Here is an 18,976-nt window from a genome sequence, read left to right as displayed (position 1 = left end):
AGATATTGGAAGCTGGCATTTCCATTGCTAAATATAAGGTTACTAGCTAAATAGTTTTATTTGTTAATAGATTATGCCAAAAGCTTCCTCAAGTACCTTATTTGATCAAGAGCCAACTTAGAATTGTACAATATTATGGGCTTACTTTGTGAAAGTTAGGAAACTGACTTTAAAATATTGATCTTCTTGAAAAGGATTAGTTGCAGCTTAACACAGTCGAGCCGAGTCATCTGCTGCTTAGTGTAGGACTTGACCTACTAAGCGTCTTAATCTGTCAATAAAAATCTACAATAGATACTGAAAGCATGTGCTTGACTTTCAGTTTGAATATTGGTTACTATAGCATATTTCAGCATGGTAGAGACTGCAGTAAGCATCTTGATTAACATTGGGGTGGAGGTAGACAGTTTTTTCTTTGGCTCATATTCCTATTGCAGCAATAGCTGAGAGAGCTGCTTTGTAGATTCTGCTCATTGTTTTGTAACAGCTTGCAGAGGTTTGGCTGAGGTCTTTCCCCATCTTGGTAGCTGAGATCCTTTCAGTGGAAATGCCAGCAATTCAGTCTTGTATCTGATAGTCATAAACCATGTGCTCTGTCACTAATTTTATTTGCTTGATTTGTTATTTAAATATATGATTTTAAACCATTGATTGTTTAATTGATGTTTTAGGGGAGGTTGGGATATTGGGACATGGCATTACATCTAATTTTTAACTTTAAAGCCGCCTCGATTGTCATTGACAGAGAGGCGGGATATAAATAAAGTTTATTTTATTTATTATCTTTGTTTCATCCCCATGTTGTTTTGAGGTTTTTTAAAGAAACAGTAACATTCCTTAATGAGTGGCAATCTGAATATTCCTCATATTGTATAGCCATTCCTGAGGCAGTGAACTTTGTTACTGAGTTTGAAATCTGAAACTGAATCAAATCCTTCTGTAAATTATTCTTAAGGTTATTACCGCACTGAGAGAGACAAAGGGACACAATATGAATTGTTCTACAAGAAGGCAGATGATATGGAGTACAGGCACGTCACACTGTTTCGTCCATTTGGGCCCTTAATGAAAGTGAAGAGTGAAACCGTTGACATCTCCAGATCAATAATAAATATAATTGTGCCCCTTGCTGGAAGAACAGAGGTTTTTGCACAGTTTATGCAAAATTTCAGGTAAGTGCATCACAATCTAGACTGTATACATCCAGTGCAGTGTAAAAAAGCACAAGTGCACTGAATTTTTGAATGGGGCAGATGGCCTGGCTAATAATTCTTGTGCTGAATAGTCTCACAGAACACTGAAATTTCCAACTAGTTCTTTAGGGATGGTTTTTCTCATTTAAGAAAAAAGAAAAGATAACATTTGTCTATGACATATATTTGCGTGCAAAACTTGATCAAAAATTCTTGAAGCATTTGGTATCCGAAATGTAATCTCTGTGCTTAAAGCACTAGCTTGAACACTAATACTATCTGGAGAGCCAGTAATCCAAAACAGGGGGAAAGGAAAGGTGAGATGGAACTATTTGTCTTGTAATGTAGATCTCAGTAATTCCATATAGTATAACAGTATTTTCTTGATTAATTTAGTCAGATTGATTTCTAGGTTTCAGGAAGGAATTCATTCATTAGCATTATAAATTTATTGTGTTTGATATTTCTAACTTTACCAATTTATTGTTGAGAAACCTCTTGGTGAGCTATTGCAATAATAGACTCTGGACATTATTGTTTTACTTCTTTAGAGAAGTGTGCATTAATCAGGACAAGAGGATTCATCTCACTGTAGTATATTTTGGACACGAGGGGCTTTCTGAAGTCAAGAGCATCTTAGAATCGGTTGCTAGGTGAGTTATAAAAGTCTCAGTTTATGATCTTATAAAAATTCAAAGCATTGGTAGTTTCTTTCTTTTGTCTCAATATGTGGCTGATAGAATGTTCAATCAGCAAAAGAGTTTTGGTAACTGGATGACAGAAGCAGGTGTATAATTATGGAGCCCTGGTGGCGCAGTGGTTAAATTCCTGTACTGCAGCCATTCACTCGAAACCACAAGGTTGCGAGTTCAAGACCAGCAAAAGGGCCCAAGCTCGACTCAGGCTTGCATCCTTCCGAGGTCGCTAAAATGAGTACCCAGACTGTTGGGGGCAAATTAGCTTACTTGCTAATTAGCGTACTTGCTGTTCACCGCTATGATCTTTGGAAAGCGGTATATAAATAAAACAAATTATTATTATTATTATTATTATTATTATTATAGAGAGAGAGAAAAATGTTTATCAAATGTTAGCAATGTTTCAATTCCAATGAACTGGTATCATAAGCCTCGTTCTGTTATTGTGTTTTAAAATCCCACATTTCCCTCACAAGAAAACTGAAGGCTGAAGACCCTTAAGAAACAATATAAAATGGTGAAATAGGAATAAACACAATCCCTATCATACAAAAGTAGCAATAAGCAAGAAATCCCAATCTTGGGAGCAGCACACACCAAATCAAACATTATTGTCAGCCACCACAAGAAACCCTCTAAAACAATTATATGGTGACCCAGTGGTGAAATAGTGGCAAAGATAGGCATGCCTCCCTAAGGACAGTATTGCACAGTGAAGATCCACTGGCTGGGGAGGTCATGTCTCACATGGTCATCCTTTGAGCCTTGGCCAACAGGAGTATGTAGTTCAGAACATCTAATGTTGACTCATGTTCTTGATTGCATAAAGTCAACATGGGCTTATGGCGATTCTATGAATGAGAGACTTCAAAGGCACCCTGTTTTCAACAGCCCTGTTGAAGTTTTGCATAGTCAGAGCTGTGGCTTCATTGATTGAGTGTATCCAACTGTAACATGGTCTTCCTCTTTTTCTACTCCCTTTCATTTTATCAAGTATTATCATATGACATACAAGGGAGGAAAGGTATAGGAAATGGCAGTCTTTAATTGCACGTGGTTGACTGGGATGCTCCTTCAGATTTACCCTTTTTCTATGAAGAAAATGGCTTTGAGCGTATTCTCACATGTAGGGAAAATCTTTGCTCTGTTCTCTGCATACAGTCCTTAATGCAATTAGTAGAGCTCTTTGTTCAACAGTGCCATCAAAGATATGCTAAACATGTTAAATTTTTCTTCAGCTTAAAAATGCTTTACCAGCAGAAATGTTTTACTGGCAAAACAGAGAATACTATACACTGGAAGGAATATTTCATCTGATTCTGTGTTGAGAAGATTTTGGTAAGGCTGGATAGGGCCTAAATACACACTAAATGCATGAGATCCTATCTGATCTTGGAAGCTAAGCAGCTGGCAGCCCTGGTTAGTACTTGGATGAGAGACTGCCAACAAATACCAGATGCTGCAAGCTATATTTTAGAGGAAGAAACTGACAAAAACATCTCTGAGTATTCCTTGCCTGAGAAACCCCATGAAATAGATGGTGTTGCCATAATTCGACAAGCACATGAGCATACTGTTATGCCTATACTAGGGAGGAAATGACACTGATTTCTAGTCATAGTTACAAATAATTACTAATTAGCAATATTTAATTTGAAGGCTGAAATGAAACCTCACTGCCATCTTCAGTCTTAAATATTTTTGCTATGTATCTTTGCACATTTTTTAAACCTGAATCAGTACAAAGCAGTAAATCCAGTATACTTCATTAAAAATGGCTTGGCCTGAGAGCAGCTGTTAGACAGTTCAGTGGTTCCAGAACTAAAGTATCACCACAAAAAATGCTCTGCTTTGGAATCCAGTTATCCTTGTTTCAAGTGAATTCCATTACAGAATCTTTCCAAAATGCAGCATCCATAAATGCAGAGCTGTTCAATAAGAATGTTGGCTCAGTCTGTGTATATGCTGTCTACATGCTTACCGAGATTGTGTGTCATGAACAGAAAAAATTAAATGTACCTTTCTTCTCTGTTCTTTTCTCTTGTTCCCCTTTGCAGAGAGGCTAGCTTTCATAATTACACTCTAGTTTCTTTGAATGAGGAATTCAACCGTGGTCGAGGACTAGATGTAGGTGCTAGAGCCTGGGAAAAAGGCGAGGTCTTGATGTTCTTCTGCGATGTTGATATTTATTTCACGGTTGAGTTCTTAAATAGCTGCCGTTTGAATGCTGAGCCAGGTATGTTCACTTGAAGATCGTAAATAAGGATGCTACTGATTGCACTAGCCCAGGGGTAGGCAACCTTTTTGAGCCGGGGGCCAGGTTGCTGTCCCTCAGACAACTGGGGGGCCGAAGCCAAAAAATAATTAATTAAATAAATAAATAAACCGGGACAAATGTAGGACAAAATTTTCAAATGGGGGACACTTTTTTATAAAAAATGGAGGACACGCAAAAAATGTGCCAATTTATAAAAAAAATGTTAAGATAAATGCATGTTTCTGAGGCTTCTATAGACAATTGCCCCACCATGCCCCTCCGCAAGAGGCCAAAGGCCCGGCGGCAATCGGCGGCAGGACCGGGCTGGGGCTGGTCCCAAGGCCTCGCCGGGCCGCAGGTTGCCTACCCCTGCACTAGCCTGTATCATTCCAAAGAAACTTCCCCTTAGCATCACGTTTAACTTGTTCATGTTGACTTGATCTGCTGTACCCATGCTTTCACCTGTGAGGGCTAAAAAATACCACTATGTAGGGAAAGTACATGCCTCATGCTAGAAACAAATAGCAGCAGAATGCTATTGGCCTTTTGCCTTGCTTATAAATTTCCTGCAGAATTTCCTACTGTTGTTGAGACTAACATTGGATTTAACCTATAATGTTGGATTTAAATAATAATAATAATAATAATAATAATAATAATATTTATTTTATCCTGCCCCTCTGCACAAGGCAATTGGGGCAGCTTACAATATTTAAAATAAACATTCCATAACATAACCCCTAGTCCTGTCCCACCCCTTAAAATACAATTAAACCAATTATGATTAAAACATATTTAAAAACAATAGCAATAAATGGTCAATAAACGGTAACTGTAGCCAATCAAAGGTCAACTAGTTGGATCTTCTTTTCGGTGGCCGGGTATCTATCCAGGAAAGGTCTGCTGGAAGAGATCTGTCTTAACAGTTTTTTAAAGCCATGCCAAAATCTGGGAGTGATGGCTGAAAAGGTCTGGAAGGTTGCAGACAGTCTAGTTTTTAAAGGTTGTAGCAAATTCCTCCCAGAGGACCTAAGGATGCAGGGTGGATTGTATGGAAGAAGGCAGTCCTGGAGATAGATTGGACCTAAGCCATTGAGGGCTTTAAAGGTGATAACCGGCACCTTGTATTGGGCCCAGAAACTAATTGGCAGCCAGTGAAGTGATCTTAAGATCGGTGTTATATGGTCTCTTCTGGATGTACCTAAGACCAGTTTGGCTGTCATATTCTATAGTAGTTGAAGTTTGCAGATCAAGCATGAGGGTAGCCCCATGTAGAGTGCATTACAGAAATCAAGACGGGAGGTTACCAGCGCACGTACCACGGTTTCAAGATCCCTAACTCTACCTAAAATATTAGGTAGATGAGAGACCAGTCACCTGCCCAAAACCAAAAACTGAAGACTGACAGAGTTGGAGGATGAGCCTCAAATATCTGTGATTATGGCTCTCCTTTACAACACATTCTGACAATTTATATTTTAGATATGCATTTTCTGATCCTTCCAGTAATTTCCTTTTTACAAAATTCAGTTTATCTCCCTTTTCCTTATTTTCATATATCAAAATATTTTCACTTTCTCGGGGGGGGGGGGGGTATGTCTCTTATAGCTGCTAGGTTTTCTCTTTAAATTTTAATACAGGGTGGGAATTTTGCGGGGAATGGGAGAGTCACGTACTTTGATTGAATCTGCCATGAGCTACAGTCAGTCTTGTTACTTAAATTCAGTGGTGTGGTGCTATTAAAAAAAAGAAGCTATTTTTCTCTTTGAAATATAGTATGTACAATCGATATACTATGTGTTTAAGCCAAACCACACTCAGCAGCTTCCCTTTAGATCTTGTTTCAAAGTAAAAAATTCAGCTTCCCCCCACCCACACTGCACTACCAAAATACAGCTTTTCTTGTTGTACTGCTGAATTACAGTGGCGAACTAGCAAATTCAGTGGTCATTGTCTGTCCTGGTAAAGCAGAATGCATTCTCAGTCCTCATTTTGGTCCACTTTGCTCAAGCCAGCAATATGTGTGTAACACTGATGAGAGTGGGCTCTTGCCCTCCCTTGCATGGATCTCCCAACACAACCCTTGCCCCTTATGAGAACTCTTGTTTGTTGTGGTATGACTAGGAAGATACCACTACAGCGTGGTGTAGTGGGTTGAGCATTGGACTATGATTGGAGACTGGGTTTGAATCCCCATTCAGCCATGCAAATCCATTTGGTGATTTTGGGCTAGTCACATTGTCTCAGCCTGAGAGATAGGCAAAGACAAATCTCCTCTAAACAAATCTTGTCAAGAAAAGCCTGTGATAAGTTCCCATCAGGGTCACAGTGAGTCAGAAATGACTTGATGGGTCACAACAACAACTAGGAAGACTGTGGTAGCAAACTGCCCAACCCAAAGGCACTACAAAGTGTGCAGGGTTGCAGTCTTTATAGGGAGGATGGATAGTAAGCTTTAATTTTATGTACATCAAAGGGAGGTTTGAACTGTCACAAATTACTGGTTTAGTCTGTCAAAAATTGTATATCCAATTCCAACTGCACTATGGTGAAAATTGCCATGTGAACTGAGATGGGAATAAGGTTTATTTTGCCTCCCCTTTCTCCAAAGATCTCAGAGCAGAGTACATTGATCTCCCTTCCCTTTCCTCTGCTTTTTTGTTCTCAAAGCAACTCTCTGAAATAGGTTAGGCTGATGGATAGTGATCTCTCCCTATGTACCAATTTTTAACACTCCAAAAGTATCACTTACACTCATTTATAAGAAAAGGATTTTGGCCAAGTCATCAGCCTGGACATTTTTCAAACCATAGGCTATGTAAGCATCTCTTACTACACCCAAAACATCAGATTTGGCCCTGCACACTCGTCTTCTCTTCCCTGACCCCATTGCCCCGACTACTGCATAAAAAGGGATGTTTGGGCAAAAGCCTTAAGAGACAGGCCTGCCTCTTATGCATTTCTTGTTAAATAGATTACTGACTGATAAAAAGGGGAGACCCACGGCTGCCTGTTTGCTGAAAGATGTTCCACAATGGGTAACAAATCAATCCTGTCTTTATAGGTAAGAAAGTTTTCTATCCTGTGGTATTCAGCCTTTATAATCCTGCCATTGTCTATGCTAATCAAGATGTGCCACCCCCTGTGGAACAGCAGTTGGTAAGTGACAGGAGTTTAAAGAAGCTTAAAAACTTTGCTCTCTATATTAACAGGGTCAGTTCAGTGCAGAACATTGGTAAAGATGAAGCACTGCTAAACCCCAGCTGGCTGTTTCCTCTGTTCTCATAGAATTTGCCCTAAGCATTTCAGGAGAAAGGGAGCACAATATAGTGTCTGCAAATGATAATTGCATATGTTGTCAGTCCCAGAGCCTTGCAGAGTTTAGATTTGTTTCTGTTAGCCTCAGAGCCACGCTGATCAAAGGTGAACATTTATCACTCCTGTTGCAATGAATGAAGTGGAATTTTCCTAGTGGTGTATTTGTTTTTCTTCATTGTGAAAGGAATATTCAATGAGAGCAATACTCTGAAATTCTTCTTTGGGCAGAGCTTGCTGTAGACTAAGGTGAAATATATGTATGTTTTATTTGGATTGGTAGACAACACAGCATATGTGGAATTTGCACTGGAAACACAAGACACATTGTGATAACTCTATAACAACATTTTAGGAGGAGATCAGAGTGTGTTCTGTAGATGGCTGCCATTTTTGGCAACAGTTCCATGTTGGTTGTCATCTCTAGTCCTGCACTTTATATTATACAGTAATGTCACTTTACAGGAAGGGAAATTTCCTTCTGAAACCAATTGAGAAATGGTCAGGGAGTCAGATGAGTAGGAAATTACCTGTTGTCTGATTCATAACAGGTTCTGCTTTGTTGTTCCTTCCTGAGAAATTTCCGAAGTCTAAAATGTTCATATTGTTTATACTTATAGGTGCATAAAAAGGATTCTGGTTTTTGGCGGGATTTTGGCTTTGGGATGACTTGTCAGTATCGAACAGATTTCTTGGCTATTGGTAAGATCCTTGATTCTGCCTGTGATTATGTAAAATGGTGTCTCAGTTTTATTGCTTACCACTGCTGAGAGTGTTTTTGCATCCTAATGGGCTTTTGGCACAAGTACAAAAGTGACATTAGCATTAGTTAGAGAGGCCATTCATTTCAGGAAGCTATTTATTAATTTGCATTATTTCTATCCTGCCTTTTGTAATGCAAGCCACAAGATGTATTTAATAATAATAATAAATCCCTCAGGTTTATGAAAAATATTTGTGACTTTCATACATCCTGACCTTTTTTAGCCTAAAATATTCCAAAGAACGACTATAATCTACTGGAAGAGCTTTATTTTATATATACGTATTAGCACCACCTTGTGGCTTAATTGAATTCTGATGACTTGCTATGGCCTTATTTTAGCTACTATACAATACCAGATTAATTATTTTAAAATCCAGTTGCTTGCACTGAGACAATTTCTCATCTTTCCATTTGATAATTCTGTATTATTGCTTTCTGCCTGCTGCTTGCCTGTGGACATGGGATGCCAAAATATCTGTGGCCTTTGTCTAAGCTTTTGATTTCTTAGTTCCTTGTCCACCTGTGGTTTCCTAGTTCCCCTAAGAACTGGATTGAATTAGATATTTTTAAAAGAAATGGAGCAGTTACTAAGGGAGTCATAACTAGAAGAGGTTAATGAAGGAATTCAACTGAGAAGAGAGGAAAGGGTTGGGAAATGGGTGATAAGTGATAAATGAACTCAAAAAAGAGTGCCTCTTTTATCAGGAATCCTTCCCACCTAAAGCTGTTCCATAAGGTATATCTCTATTTTGGTATTCATAACTTTGCACAATGCCTCCACTTTCAATCATAAAATATTGTTTGTTCTCCTCTGTCAGTTGTTTTTGTCCCTTTTAAGTAAATATGTGGAGTCATAATAGTTTTTTTAAGGAAAATGCTGTATGATAAAGTCTGTAACTGAAGGAATAAATTTTTTAATGTACATTTTGTTGCCAAAATACAATGGCTACTTTTTTTTTTTTCAAGTTCATTCCGTGCTTTAACTAAAGAGGGGAACATGTATGTTCATTAAAGGAAGTGCAATAAAACAATGATAAAATAAGTGCAGGTTGAGACTGGGCAAGAATCCAACCTCTGCTTTTCTGTATTGTGCAAGGAAAAAATGTTACTTATATACTGTATATGTGTGCCTTCCAGAGAGAACCAGTGTGGTATAGTGACTTGAGAGCTGGACTATAACTCTGCAGATCAGAATTTAATTTCCTGCTTGGCCATTGAAACCCACTGTGTGATCCTGAACGAGGCACACACTCTGAGCTCCAGAAAATCATGTGATAGGTCCGTTTTAGGGTCGCCATGAATCAAAAATGACTTGAAAGCACACAACCACAATAACAAACACCTTCCAGAAATGGCACAATATGGGGGGTTTCCTGCCCTGGGATTAAGTCATTGCATGTGAAATGGTTGTGCATCAGAGGGGGGCAAATCACTCTGAAGGCCATTTTATGAGGCCTCTGTGATCCCTCAACACCCACAAAAACCCCAGTTTGTGGTCCCCACATACTTTCTCACATCCCTAAAGGGAATGGAAAGACTTTTTTTTTTTTTGGCCATGTTTGAGAGGGACAGGGCCATTTTATTCTCAGGAAGATCTTTTTTATAAACCAAGTGATCTGACTTCACTTCACTTTCTAGTTTCAAAAAGCCCTAAAATGATCTGGGGAAGCCTGAAAACATCACAGCATCCTCAGGTGTGTAAGGAAACATTTGAGAAGAAAAAACTGCTGAGTTCTTTTGGGGCCAAAATTCCCCCCAACACCTGGGCATTGTGTGTACCTGTTGTCTTTCAATTGCAGATGCTACCGTGAATGATTGGCTTTTACTATGAGATCTACTGTGAATTGCATTTTGTATACTAAAAGTCTGTAGAGAGTACAGTCTGCTGTCCATTTGCTGTCACCTCTGAATCCCATCTTAGCAATTCTTCACCACAGAAAAGGTTAAATAATAGAAGCAAGATGGCTGGTTTTATACTCTGAATGTTCACAGCACATCCAGTGACTTAAGGTTCTTCACAATTGAGGATAAAAATTGTGTAATTCCAACTAAAACATACTATATGATCTTTTTTGTTGAAGAGGTTGCCCTTCTCTCACTTAAAATGAATATATAAAGAATGTTTTGACAACTCTTGGGTAATTAAAAAGAGACCTACTTTTGTTATACTTCATCATGTGTTTACCTTTTCTCCTTTTTAAGTACCTGCTCTTTTCCTTTCTCAAACACATTTACACAGAATAATGAAGGTGCTGTTGGTGCATGTTGCTTTAGTCTTCCCACTATGACTTTTTATCTGAATTGACTCTCTGCATTAGTGTAATATTTTTAAAATTTCTTTTCTCATTTTGTCACAGGTGGTTTTGACTTGGAAGTCAAAGGCTGGGGTGGAGAGGATGTTCACCTGTATCGAAAGTACCTGCATGGTGACCTAATTGTGGTCAGGACCCCAGTGCCTGGCCTCTTTCACCTCTGGCATGAGAAGCACTGTGCTGACGAATTGACTCCGGAGCAATATCGCATGTGTATCCAATCTAAAGCCATGAATGAAGCATCTCACTCTCATCTTGGGATGTTGGTATTCAGGGAGGAGATAGAGGCCCATCTGCGTAAGCAGGCATACAGGACTAACAGCGAAGCAATAGGCTAAAACAATTCTCAGTGCAATCCAGAGACTCTAGAATTGCTACGAACCAGCATCATTCTGAAGCCTTAATTAACTCAGCTTAAACAAATAAATAAATGCAGTGCCTCTCTCTTGATGAAGATGAGCTCAAAGATCTTTGTCTCAGCTGGCCAGCTGTTACCTACGTATTTTAATAGATCAGGCACTTGTGTGAAAGAAAGTATTTCTTTTTGCATTTGCAAGTTCACTTGTGGAAGAGGAAATGAACCAAGGGCAGAATATATTCATTTTCCCCATCTAGATATTTCTTTTAACATTTTCATTTCTCAGATATGCTTTACATGAGGGTATGAAGTACAACTAAACCATTTCATTACTTCTTGTTGTTCTATACTATTCATTTCACTGTCATTCTTAGGAAGGAGCACTAAGTATTCATTCTACAGGAAAAAAACACACTGAGGCAAACTCATATGCAAAAACATGGTATGTTGTGCAGCTAGAATCACTGAATTCGCCTTATTAATCATCAGGTACATAAATCGGTTTTCAAATATATATATATATTTAATTTTTTTTTTAAAAAAGAGGCCATTAAACAGTTGACAATAATATTGTCATGTTGTTCTTTATCAGATTGTAAATGAGATGAGCTTGTATGCTATTGCTTATCCTAGCTACTGGCCAAATGATTTTTGCATGTTTCAGGATGTAGAAAGAGATGCTGTCTGAACACAAAGCAGATCACTTCACTGCCTCATTATTACATTTCTGATATCCTTTGTTTTTCAGGTGAATGTTAAAGTCTGGTCACATAAGTGAATGGACTGAGAACTGGAGAAATTGCATTTAAAGATTAGACAATTGATGGCTAACTATGCTAACCTGGATCCATTTCTCCCTTTTATGTTACTTCTTGCAGTGGGCATAAGAATGGCTCCTGCTCAAGCTCTGTTGACATGGGGGAAAAAGTTGCAAGAAAGCAAAGTTCTGCTTCTTTGTAGCTGGTATGAAATGGGGTTTGCAAAGAAGACACTAGAAGCCAGCTGAATTCATGGTCAGTGAAAAGATCCCATATTTAGTTCTGAACAACTATATACTCGTTGCATATAGTTCTGGATACACAGATCACTTTTTTAACCATGTAGTTTGCCTTTCTATAACATTGTGGAGAGCAATGTAAATTGTCAGAAGTGGAGAGAATGTAATGCAAGTTGGCTTGTTATTGTCTTATCTTTATAATTAAATTGAGTACTTTTGTGTTTTATTATTTGGCTTGTCTCTTATTTTGAGGCCATAAAACAAAAGTGCCTCAGTCTAATCTAGAGAGAAAGAGTGTATTATGAATACTGTTAAAGTGGTATGGCTGAAAAAATAGTGTACAAGATATGTGAGGCCGAACAGTTCCTTTGTGTTTCTTAACAGTTACAAGACCATTCCAACATTTCAGTGTTTGCACTTGTGTTCAGATTAGTTCTGACAGTTCAGGAGCTCAGCCGAAATAATTCATGACCTGCTATAAGCTGCCTAATACAGGTGAAAGCTCTAGTTGCTAGTGGGAGTCCCATAAGAAGCCATGGAACCTAAAGATTGCTCTGCATGAGAAATATCACACTATCCTATTAGCTGCTGGTACAGTTGGCCCTCTGTATACAAGGATTCTTTGTTCAAGGATTCAAGTATCTGCGGCTTGTAAATACTATATATAATTCTAAAAAAGCAAAAAGCAAATCTTTACCATTTTTATAAGGGACACATTCCCCAGAGTTTGGTATCCACAGGTGATCCTGGAATCAAGCCCCAGCAGATACCGAGGGTTCATTGTATAGTATTCTCAGATTTGGCTCACCACTTCAAATTTATTCATACAGGCTAAATTATACACTGCAGTGCCTTGTGTTGCCCATCCTTATCACCACTCTCACGAAAACTATCAAACAGAGAGTGGTGGAAAGCAGGAGGACTAGATCTGTTTAACTCTCTCTCCAAAATGTTTCCTTCCCAGCCAGTCATTGTAAGAACTGTTGTGTTTTTCTTTGTAAGAGTTGGGGCCAAATTTCCTTGTTCTCTTCATTCCTGCTTCTGTTTGTGTTGTGACATCACATTTAGGTTCTAAGCATGCCATCAGGGACTGTGTTATGTTTTTGTTGGTTTTGTCATAATTTGCCCTGGGAACTTTATCATCTGTAGAGTAAGATAAAAATGCTTTAAGCAACATTTACTGAGTAAACAAGGGACACTTCCACTTATTACCTTCTTAGGAGAACATGAGAGCCATTAGATGGACCATAATCTCATCCTGGCTAGCCAGGGGCTTCCAAGAAACCAACAAGCAAGATGTAACAGCAAATGCCCCTCCCTCTATTATTATGTCACCATCCAACTAGAACTCAGGCAAGCCATCTGAAGACATGGAAAGACCCAGAGGGTAGGATCAGGTCTAATAGCTTTAGGTTACGAGAGGGTGAATTTAAATTGAACATTAGAAGAATCTTTCAACATTAGAGCAGTTTGGCAGAGGAACTAATTGCCTAAAGAGGTGGTGGGCTTTCCTTCTTCTGAACATCTTGAGTAAGAAACTTGATAGCTACCCACTGTGGATACTGTAGCAGGAGATCCTTTGTTGAACAGGGGGTTGGATGTGGCTCATGGGCTCTTTCCAGTTCTATGATTCTATGAGCCTATTGAACTATTTTAGGCAATAGTTTTTGATACAAACCTATTCTTGGTCAATTTTTCTAATCCCCTTTTAGATCTATATCATGTGATAACTAATGTTCAACTTTTCTTCATAGTCTCTCTATCTCTCTTGATAAGCAGCTTCAGGAGGCCACAGAAGTGGGTGGAAGAATATGGTGGATGTTATGATTTGAAGCCTTTGCCATTCATCCACTTTCCACTCATTTGGCCAGAAAATCAGCTGAAGGGATGCTTTTGGCAGGAAGAAAGGGGAGAAGGCAGGCAGAGGGAGGGGGTAACCAGGACATTGCTCTTCCCACTGTTATTGCAGTTAAGTTTGTAGCCTCCTACAGCTCCTGGAGGGGAAATTATGCATGTGCAACTTTTATGTTGGCATTTGGTCAGCAATCACTTTTAGCAAATTTTAGAAGGTAATTATGTTGAATGTTTTAGCCTCATCTTCTGTTGAATGAAGGAATGTTGAATATTAGGCTCATCTACTTCATTATTTGCCACCGAACACATACTTTGGATGCTGATAAAAGGGCAAAGCACTTCCTTTTGCTTTTCTGCAGGACCTCTTAGCTTCTGATAACAAATATGTATGACTGCATGATGGTAATTTCAGGAGAAGAACCAAAAATGCTGCAAAAATGGTGAAACATGAGGAGGAAAAAGAAGTAAAATCTGATGCAGTACTGTTTTGAGTTCTCACATACTGTAAATAAAGGAGCATAGAGCAGAGAATCATCCTCACTGGCTAAATATCCACATCTTCATTTTAGCCAACTGAATTGCATTCTTTGGTGCTTTCCCAAGCTGAGACACAGTATATTCTCAATGGCAGACATTGAAATAATGTCTAGATATATAATTTTTCAACATTATTATTATTATTATTATTATTATTATTATTATGCTTTATTTATAATATATAATATATGGCGCTGTAGATTTGCACAGTGCTATACCTACAACCAATAAAATAGATAAGAGTAAAGCATACTTCCATATTATGGAGAATTGGGCCTTAAAAATTACATAAGCCATCAAATATTTGTCAGCAGTCTGCATTCATGAGACGCAAGATCCATAATGCATGACCTTGTGTGATGCCTATTCTTTTGGAGTTTCACAGCAATATAAATTACATGATTTGTTAATCTCTTATGAAAGAAATTAGAACTCGTAAGTGAATTACATTTCCTTTAACAAATGGAACTCAAGAGTAAATACTCTTAAAATATCCTCGGCTAGAGAAGAACAGTCTTATCATTCATGCTGTGATTTATTGTGAGATTAAGTACAGCTCTCATGTGCAGATGTCTTGACCTGTTTCCCCTCACCGAGAAAAAGAACAAGACACTGTTTGTTCTTTGTTAATCAAAAGTAAATTACATGGCGTGCAAATATCAGTGTAGATTTTTGTCCCTGTTCATTAGTTTAATGTCCTCCATGTTTCTGTTCAGCTGTGAGGCATCAGCTCGGCCTGTTGCTTTGTTCTGATGTGCTTGGTTTGTAACTAAAGACATATGTTCACAAATCCTTTTATATGCTGGCAGGAAATGTGAGACCTTCTACTTGTTGCAACCTTTCCAAATTGCATCACTATAGCTTCCTCTCCAGCATCACTGCACTACTATATTTTGTTTCCCATCTCATCTCTTGTCCCTTTTTATCATTCCTTTGTGGTAACTGTCAGGCTGCCTTTTTGTGTATGTTCTTGAAAAATTCATTTTCTGACCACCTCTACTTATTTCAGGGCAGTCTATAGCCTGCGAAAAGATGATTTGTGTTTTCCTCAGGGGAGCAGGGGTGGGGAAAGAGTCTTTAACAATATCAGTCAGCTTTAGCATGGTTTATCAACATTTTTTAAAAATGCCCATTTTGAGTTTTGGTAGGAAACTCAAAGTACATATACGGTGTCTGTTAGATGATGATCTCTACATTGCTTCAGCTTCCACAGGAGGTTGTTTATTCATTTTTTATCCCATTTTTCTCTCACATGGAATTCAAGGTGTTTTTTTACTTAAGGTATCCAGGATGGAAATGCAAAGTAGAAATAGCTGTTGCTCCCTGACAGTAAGAGAATATGGGGGAAATACATATCCCTAATGCAAAAATGGGGTGGGGAGAGAAGTTGGAGGACAGGTCTTATTTCTAAATTGGGAGGGGGGGGGGACCTCAGCCCTTCATTGTATCAATTAGGCAGTTTGTAGTTGTGTGTTGTTGCTCATCTCATCTCCCACTGGCCCCAAATAAGTTTGATCTTTGTGCATTTGTTTTTCAATTGAGCAGGAAAAGTTATCTTTTTGGATGACCAATCACAGAATCTCCCAACTAGTATGGCCAGCATACTGGGAGAATACTTGCCAAATGTAACATCTATAAGCTCTGTTTCTCAGAGGTTCATATGAATATTTTAAAGCCCCACTTAGTTGCTGATTCCTTTTCTTCAGAGGAGAAAAAACCATGAGTGTTAGGAAGATGGAGAAGCCAGTGTGGTGTAGTGATTTGAACTTGGGCTAGGAGGACTCTGAGAGACCATGGTCTGAATCTACACTTGACCATGGAAAACCATGGGGTGAACATAGGCAAGCTATGTTTTTGTGAGCCTCACAAGAAAAGAATGCCAACCCCCTCTGAATAATTCTTGGCAAGAAAAACCCATGGTAGTTTCACCTTAGGGTTGCCATAAGTTGAAAACAACTGGGAAGCAGACAGCAACAACCAGGAGGATTAGCAAGTAGGTGAAGGATGCTATATGTAGCAAATGGCATGCAAATTATACTTTTTTCACAATACTGTAGACTTCTGTGGCTAGTAAGAGGCTGTGTATGGAGCACTGCCTTCAGCTGAAAATGATATTACTCTCAGGTGGTTTATTCCTGTGCCTGTTCTGGTGGATCAAAACTGTTATTCACTACTCTGTACTACTTACACTGAATATTTTGAAAAGAAAAATTGTATAATATTTTTGTGTACAAATTATCCAATTTTTGGCTTAATCCTAGACCATAGTCTCTTCCCCACATGAGTGCCCTCCAGATATGCTGGGCTTCAGCTCCCATTTTGATCGTGCTGGTGATGAATATGGGGGTTATGTAAATCATCTGTGATCATTATTTTTTCCTTCACTGTCTTTGCACTTCCTTTCTTTACCAGCATAGGTTAAATTAAAGTTCTTTTAGTAACTAAGAATTAGAAGAGACATTTTTAATCCTGTGAAATGGGGAAACCACCATGCAAAAGTTAGGAAACTACCAAATGTTGGTTGCTTGGAGAATGGTATATGGCCACCTAGCAAACTCATTCATCCTTAGGGTCTGAGTGTCCCTGCAAACTGTGCAAACCACTCTTCTTAAATTCCAAGTCTATGTTGAGCCCTCTCAGGTTCAGTGCCCATCTATATTGCCTTATATGTGTGGGAGGCTGCTTGCTTTTATATGAAGTAACTTCATATCATTTGTCATCTTCATTTCAGTCTTCTTGGACTGTGGGATCTGGGAGATGTGTACTGTGGCATTCTTTCCCATTTAGAATGTTTTATTCTGTTTGATGTGCACTAGTCTGAGGCTCCATAACTTAAATAACTTGTAAAAGTGTATCTGAACAAGTTTGCCTGTAGATTGGGATTGGAAGATTGGATTCCAATTGTAGATTGGAAAGTGTTATATTTGATACTCATTTTCAGTGTTGTCAGCAACTTCAGTTTTTAGTCCCCTCTTGCTGCTGTACTTTGACTGGCAGCTGAGGAGAAATAAATCTTGACATTTCATTCTTCACCATAGCCTTCTGCATATCATTTTTGGATCTCTCTGTACCATACTACATACCTTGCCTGTGTGAGAAAAAGGGTTGCTTAGGGCCTGAACAGACAGGCCAAAATAAAGCTGCTTCGGGTCACTTTGGAGGTATGCTTTTTAAATGATGCATGTGTCCTAAGAGGCCGGAAGCTGCACCAAAGCCACACTCCAGTCCTAAAGAAGTTCTGAATTTGCAAGTTCCATTTCCTTTGTTATGGGTTGCTGAGGCAACAGAAGTCTCAGCATCTGTGCAGAATCAGCCTCTGGTTATAGCTTCTTTTAGAATTTCTAACTTGTAAAGATGAATTTTCAAACCAGAATCTTGGTCTTGCTGCCTTCAGTCTTCAATATATGGCTATCTCCAGTTGATGAAAATCTTCAGTTAGGAAACATCATGTTGAAGCCGGTTTTGGAAAGCAACAGTATTCAGCGCTGCTGGTGGGTGAATTTTTCTTCCCCGGTTTCCCGTTACAGGTGCAGATAGTGTTGAAAAATGTTAACTGCTCCATCTTTATTGACTGTCTGAGACAATAATGTTCTCCTTTGAAGTCTACTCTACTGGTGTGTTGAGATGCTGAGATACATCAATCAGGAGCATCTTGCCTGCACTTAAACAGTATCTTGGTGCTTGGAAAACATTTATAACACAACATAGAACACAATCTGGGTTTTCTTTTTGCTTGTTCTTTAGATTGATTGGATACAAGGATCTAAAAAGTGCAGTACGCATCTTAAGCAACATTACTTGGTACACTACAAACTTGTACAATAAGATGTAAACACAAGCCTTCCCTTAATCTGGTAGAAAATCCACCAGCGATCAGCTTTCTGAAAGAAATGTCTTTATCAAACTAGGTCTTTTGACTGTAGCCAGAATCCTATTATTGGCCTATGTGCCTATAATGTGGCTTAGTAGTACATATGTCTCTTTGAGGATGGGGCAGAGGGTGCTATTCTGCAGTCTTTGCACCACCCAACATCATCCTACAGCAATTTTCAGTCCTCAGTGAGGAAAGGACAGTGAGGCAATTCCAACTGAAGATATGGCTGACCTGGGCTCTGGATGGGGGAGGCTAAGAAGGGTGTACTCTATTTGTGAGTGCATCTTCCATATCCTTCCCCCTGGAGAGCAGAGCATCTACGTCTTAATCATTGGAATTGCCTCCCTTCTCTGTCCTCTTCCCACCAGTAAAAAGCAGCAGCTATGGTTTCTCCCAGTGTCTGAAAGTTGCTGGGGCAGGGCACATGGGACTCTGTAAGTAGAGCATTATGTTCTCCTTGGTTGATGTCTGATCTCAGTCCTTATGTACTTAAGGTGGTATATATTTTGTTACATCAATCTTATACTCATCTATAGATATCCTGTACAATAGGCCAACATTATGTCCCCACCAATGGATGGGTAGCTCTGGCCTGAAGGTTCGTATATGTATTAAAAGATGCTTCAAAGGCAAGCATCCAGCTGTTCTTCACAGTGATCTTATATTCACTCTAAATGACACTAAATCCCAGAATCTTTCATCTCAACCAGCAATCAGTTTGCTGTTTCCTACTTTGCAAAAAGATGTGGAAACCCCCAAATTCAATAGTATTTTTCAGGGATACAAAGAGTTGCATCAGATCAACATAGCCTGGT

General features: G+C 38.9%; 1 protein-coding gene across 3 annotated transcripts in view; it reads left to right on the top strand.

Annotated features, from left to right (window-relative positions):
- LOC149318910 (chondroitin sulfate N-acetylgalactosaminyltransferase 2) overlaps positions 1–12,116 on the top strand; it is a 43,823-nt gene extending 31,707 nt beyond the window's left edge. For all 3 annotated transcript variants that reach the window (XM_089510668.1, XM_089510670.1, XM_089510669.1), the window contains exons 3-8: positions 956–1,172; positions 1,745–1,846; positions 3,949–4,127; positions 7,213–7,307; positions 8,084–8,165; positions 10,587–12,116. In XM_089510668.1, coding sequence (XP_089366794.1) covers positions 956–1,172; positions 1,745–1,846; positions 3,949–4,127; positions 7,213–7,307; positions 8,084–8,165; positions 10,587–10,879 — 968 coding nt within the window. In that variant the 3' untranslated portion in view covers positions 10,880–12,116. The remainder of the gene's footprint in view (positions 1–955; positions 1,173–1,744; positions 1,847–3,948; positions 4,128–7,212; positions 7,308–8,083; positions 8,166–10,586) is intronic.
- The last annotated feature ends 6,860 nt before the right edge of the window (positions 12,117–18,976 follow it).

The sequence above is a fragment of the Sceloporus occidentalis genome, unplaced genomic scaffold (assembly GCF_023333645.1).
Source record: "Sceloporus occidentalis isolate IW3139 unplaced genomic scaffold, rSceOcc1.0.p SCAF_2, whole genome shotgun sequence".
Taxonomy (NCBI): Eukaryota; Metazoa; Chordata; class Lepidosauria; order Squamata; family Phrynosomatidae; genus Sceloporus; species Sceloporus occidentalis.
This window is presented reverse-complemented; position numbering and strand designations above follow the sequence as displayed.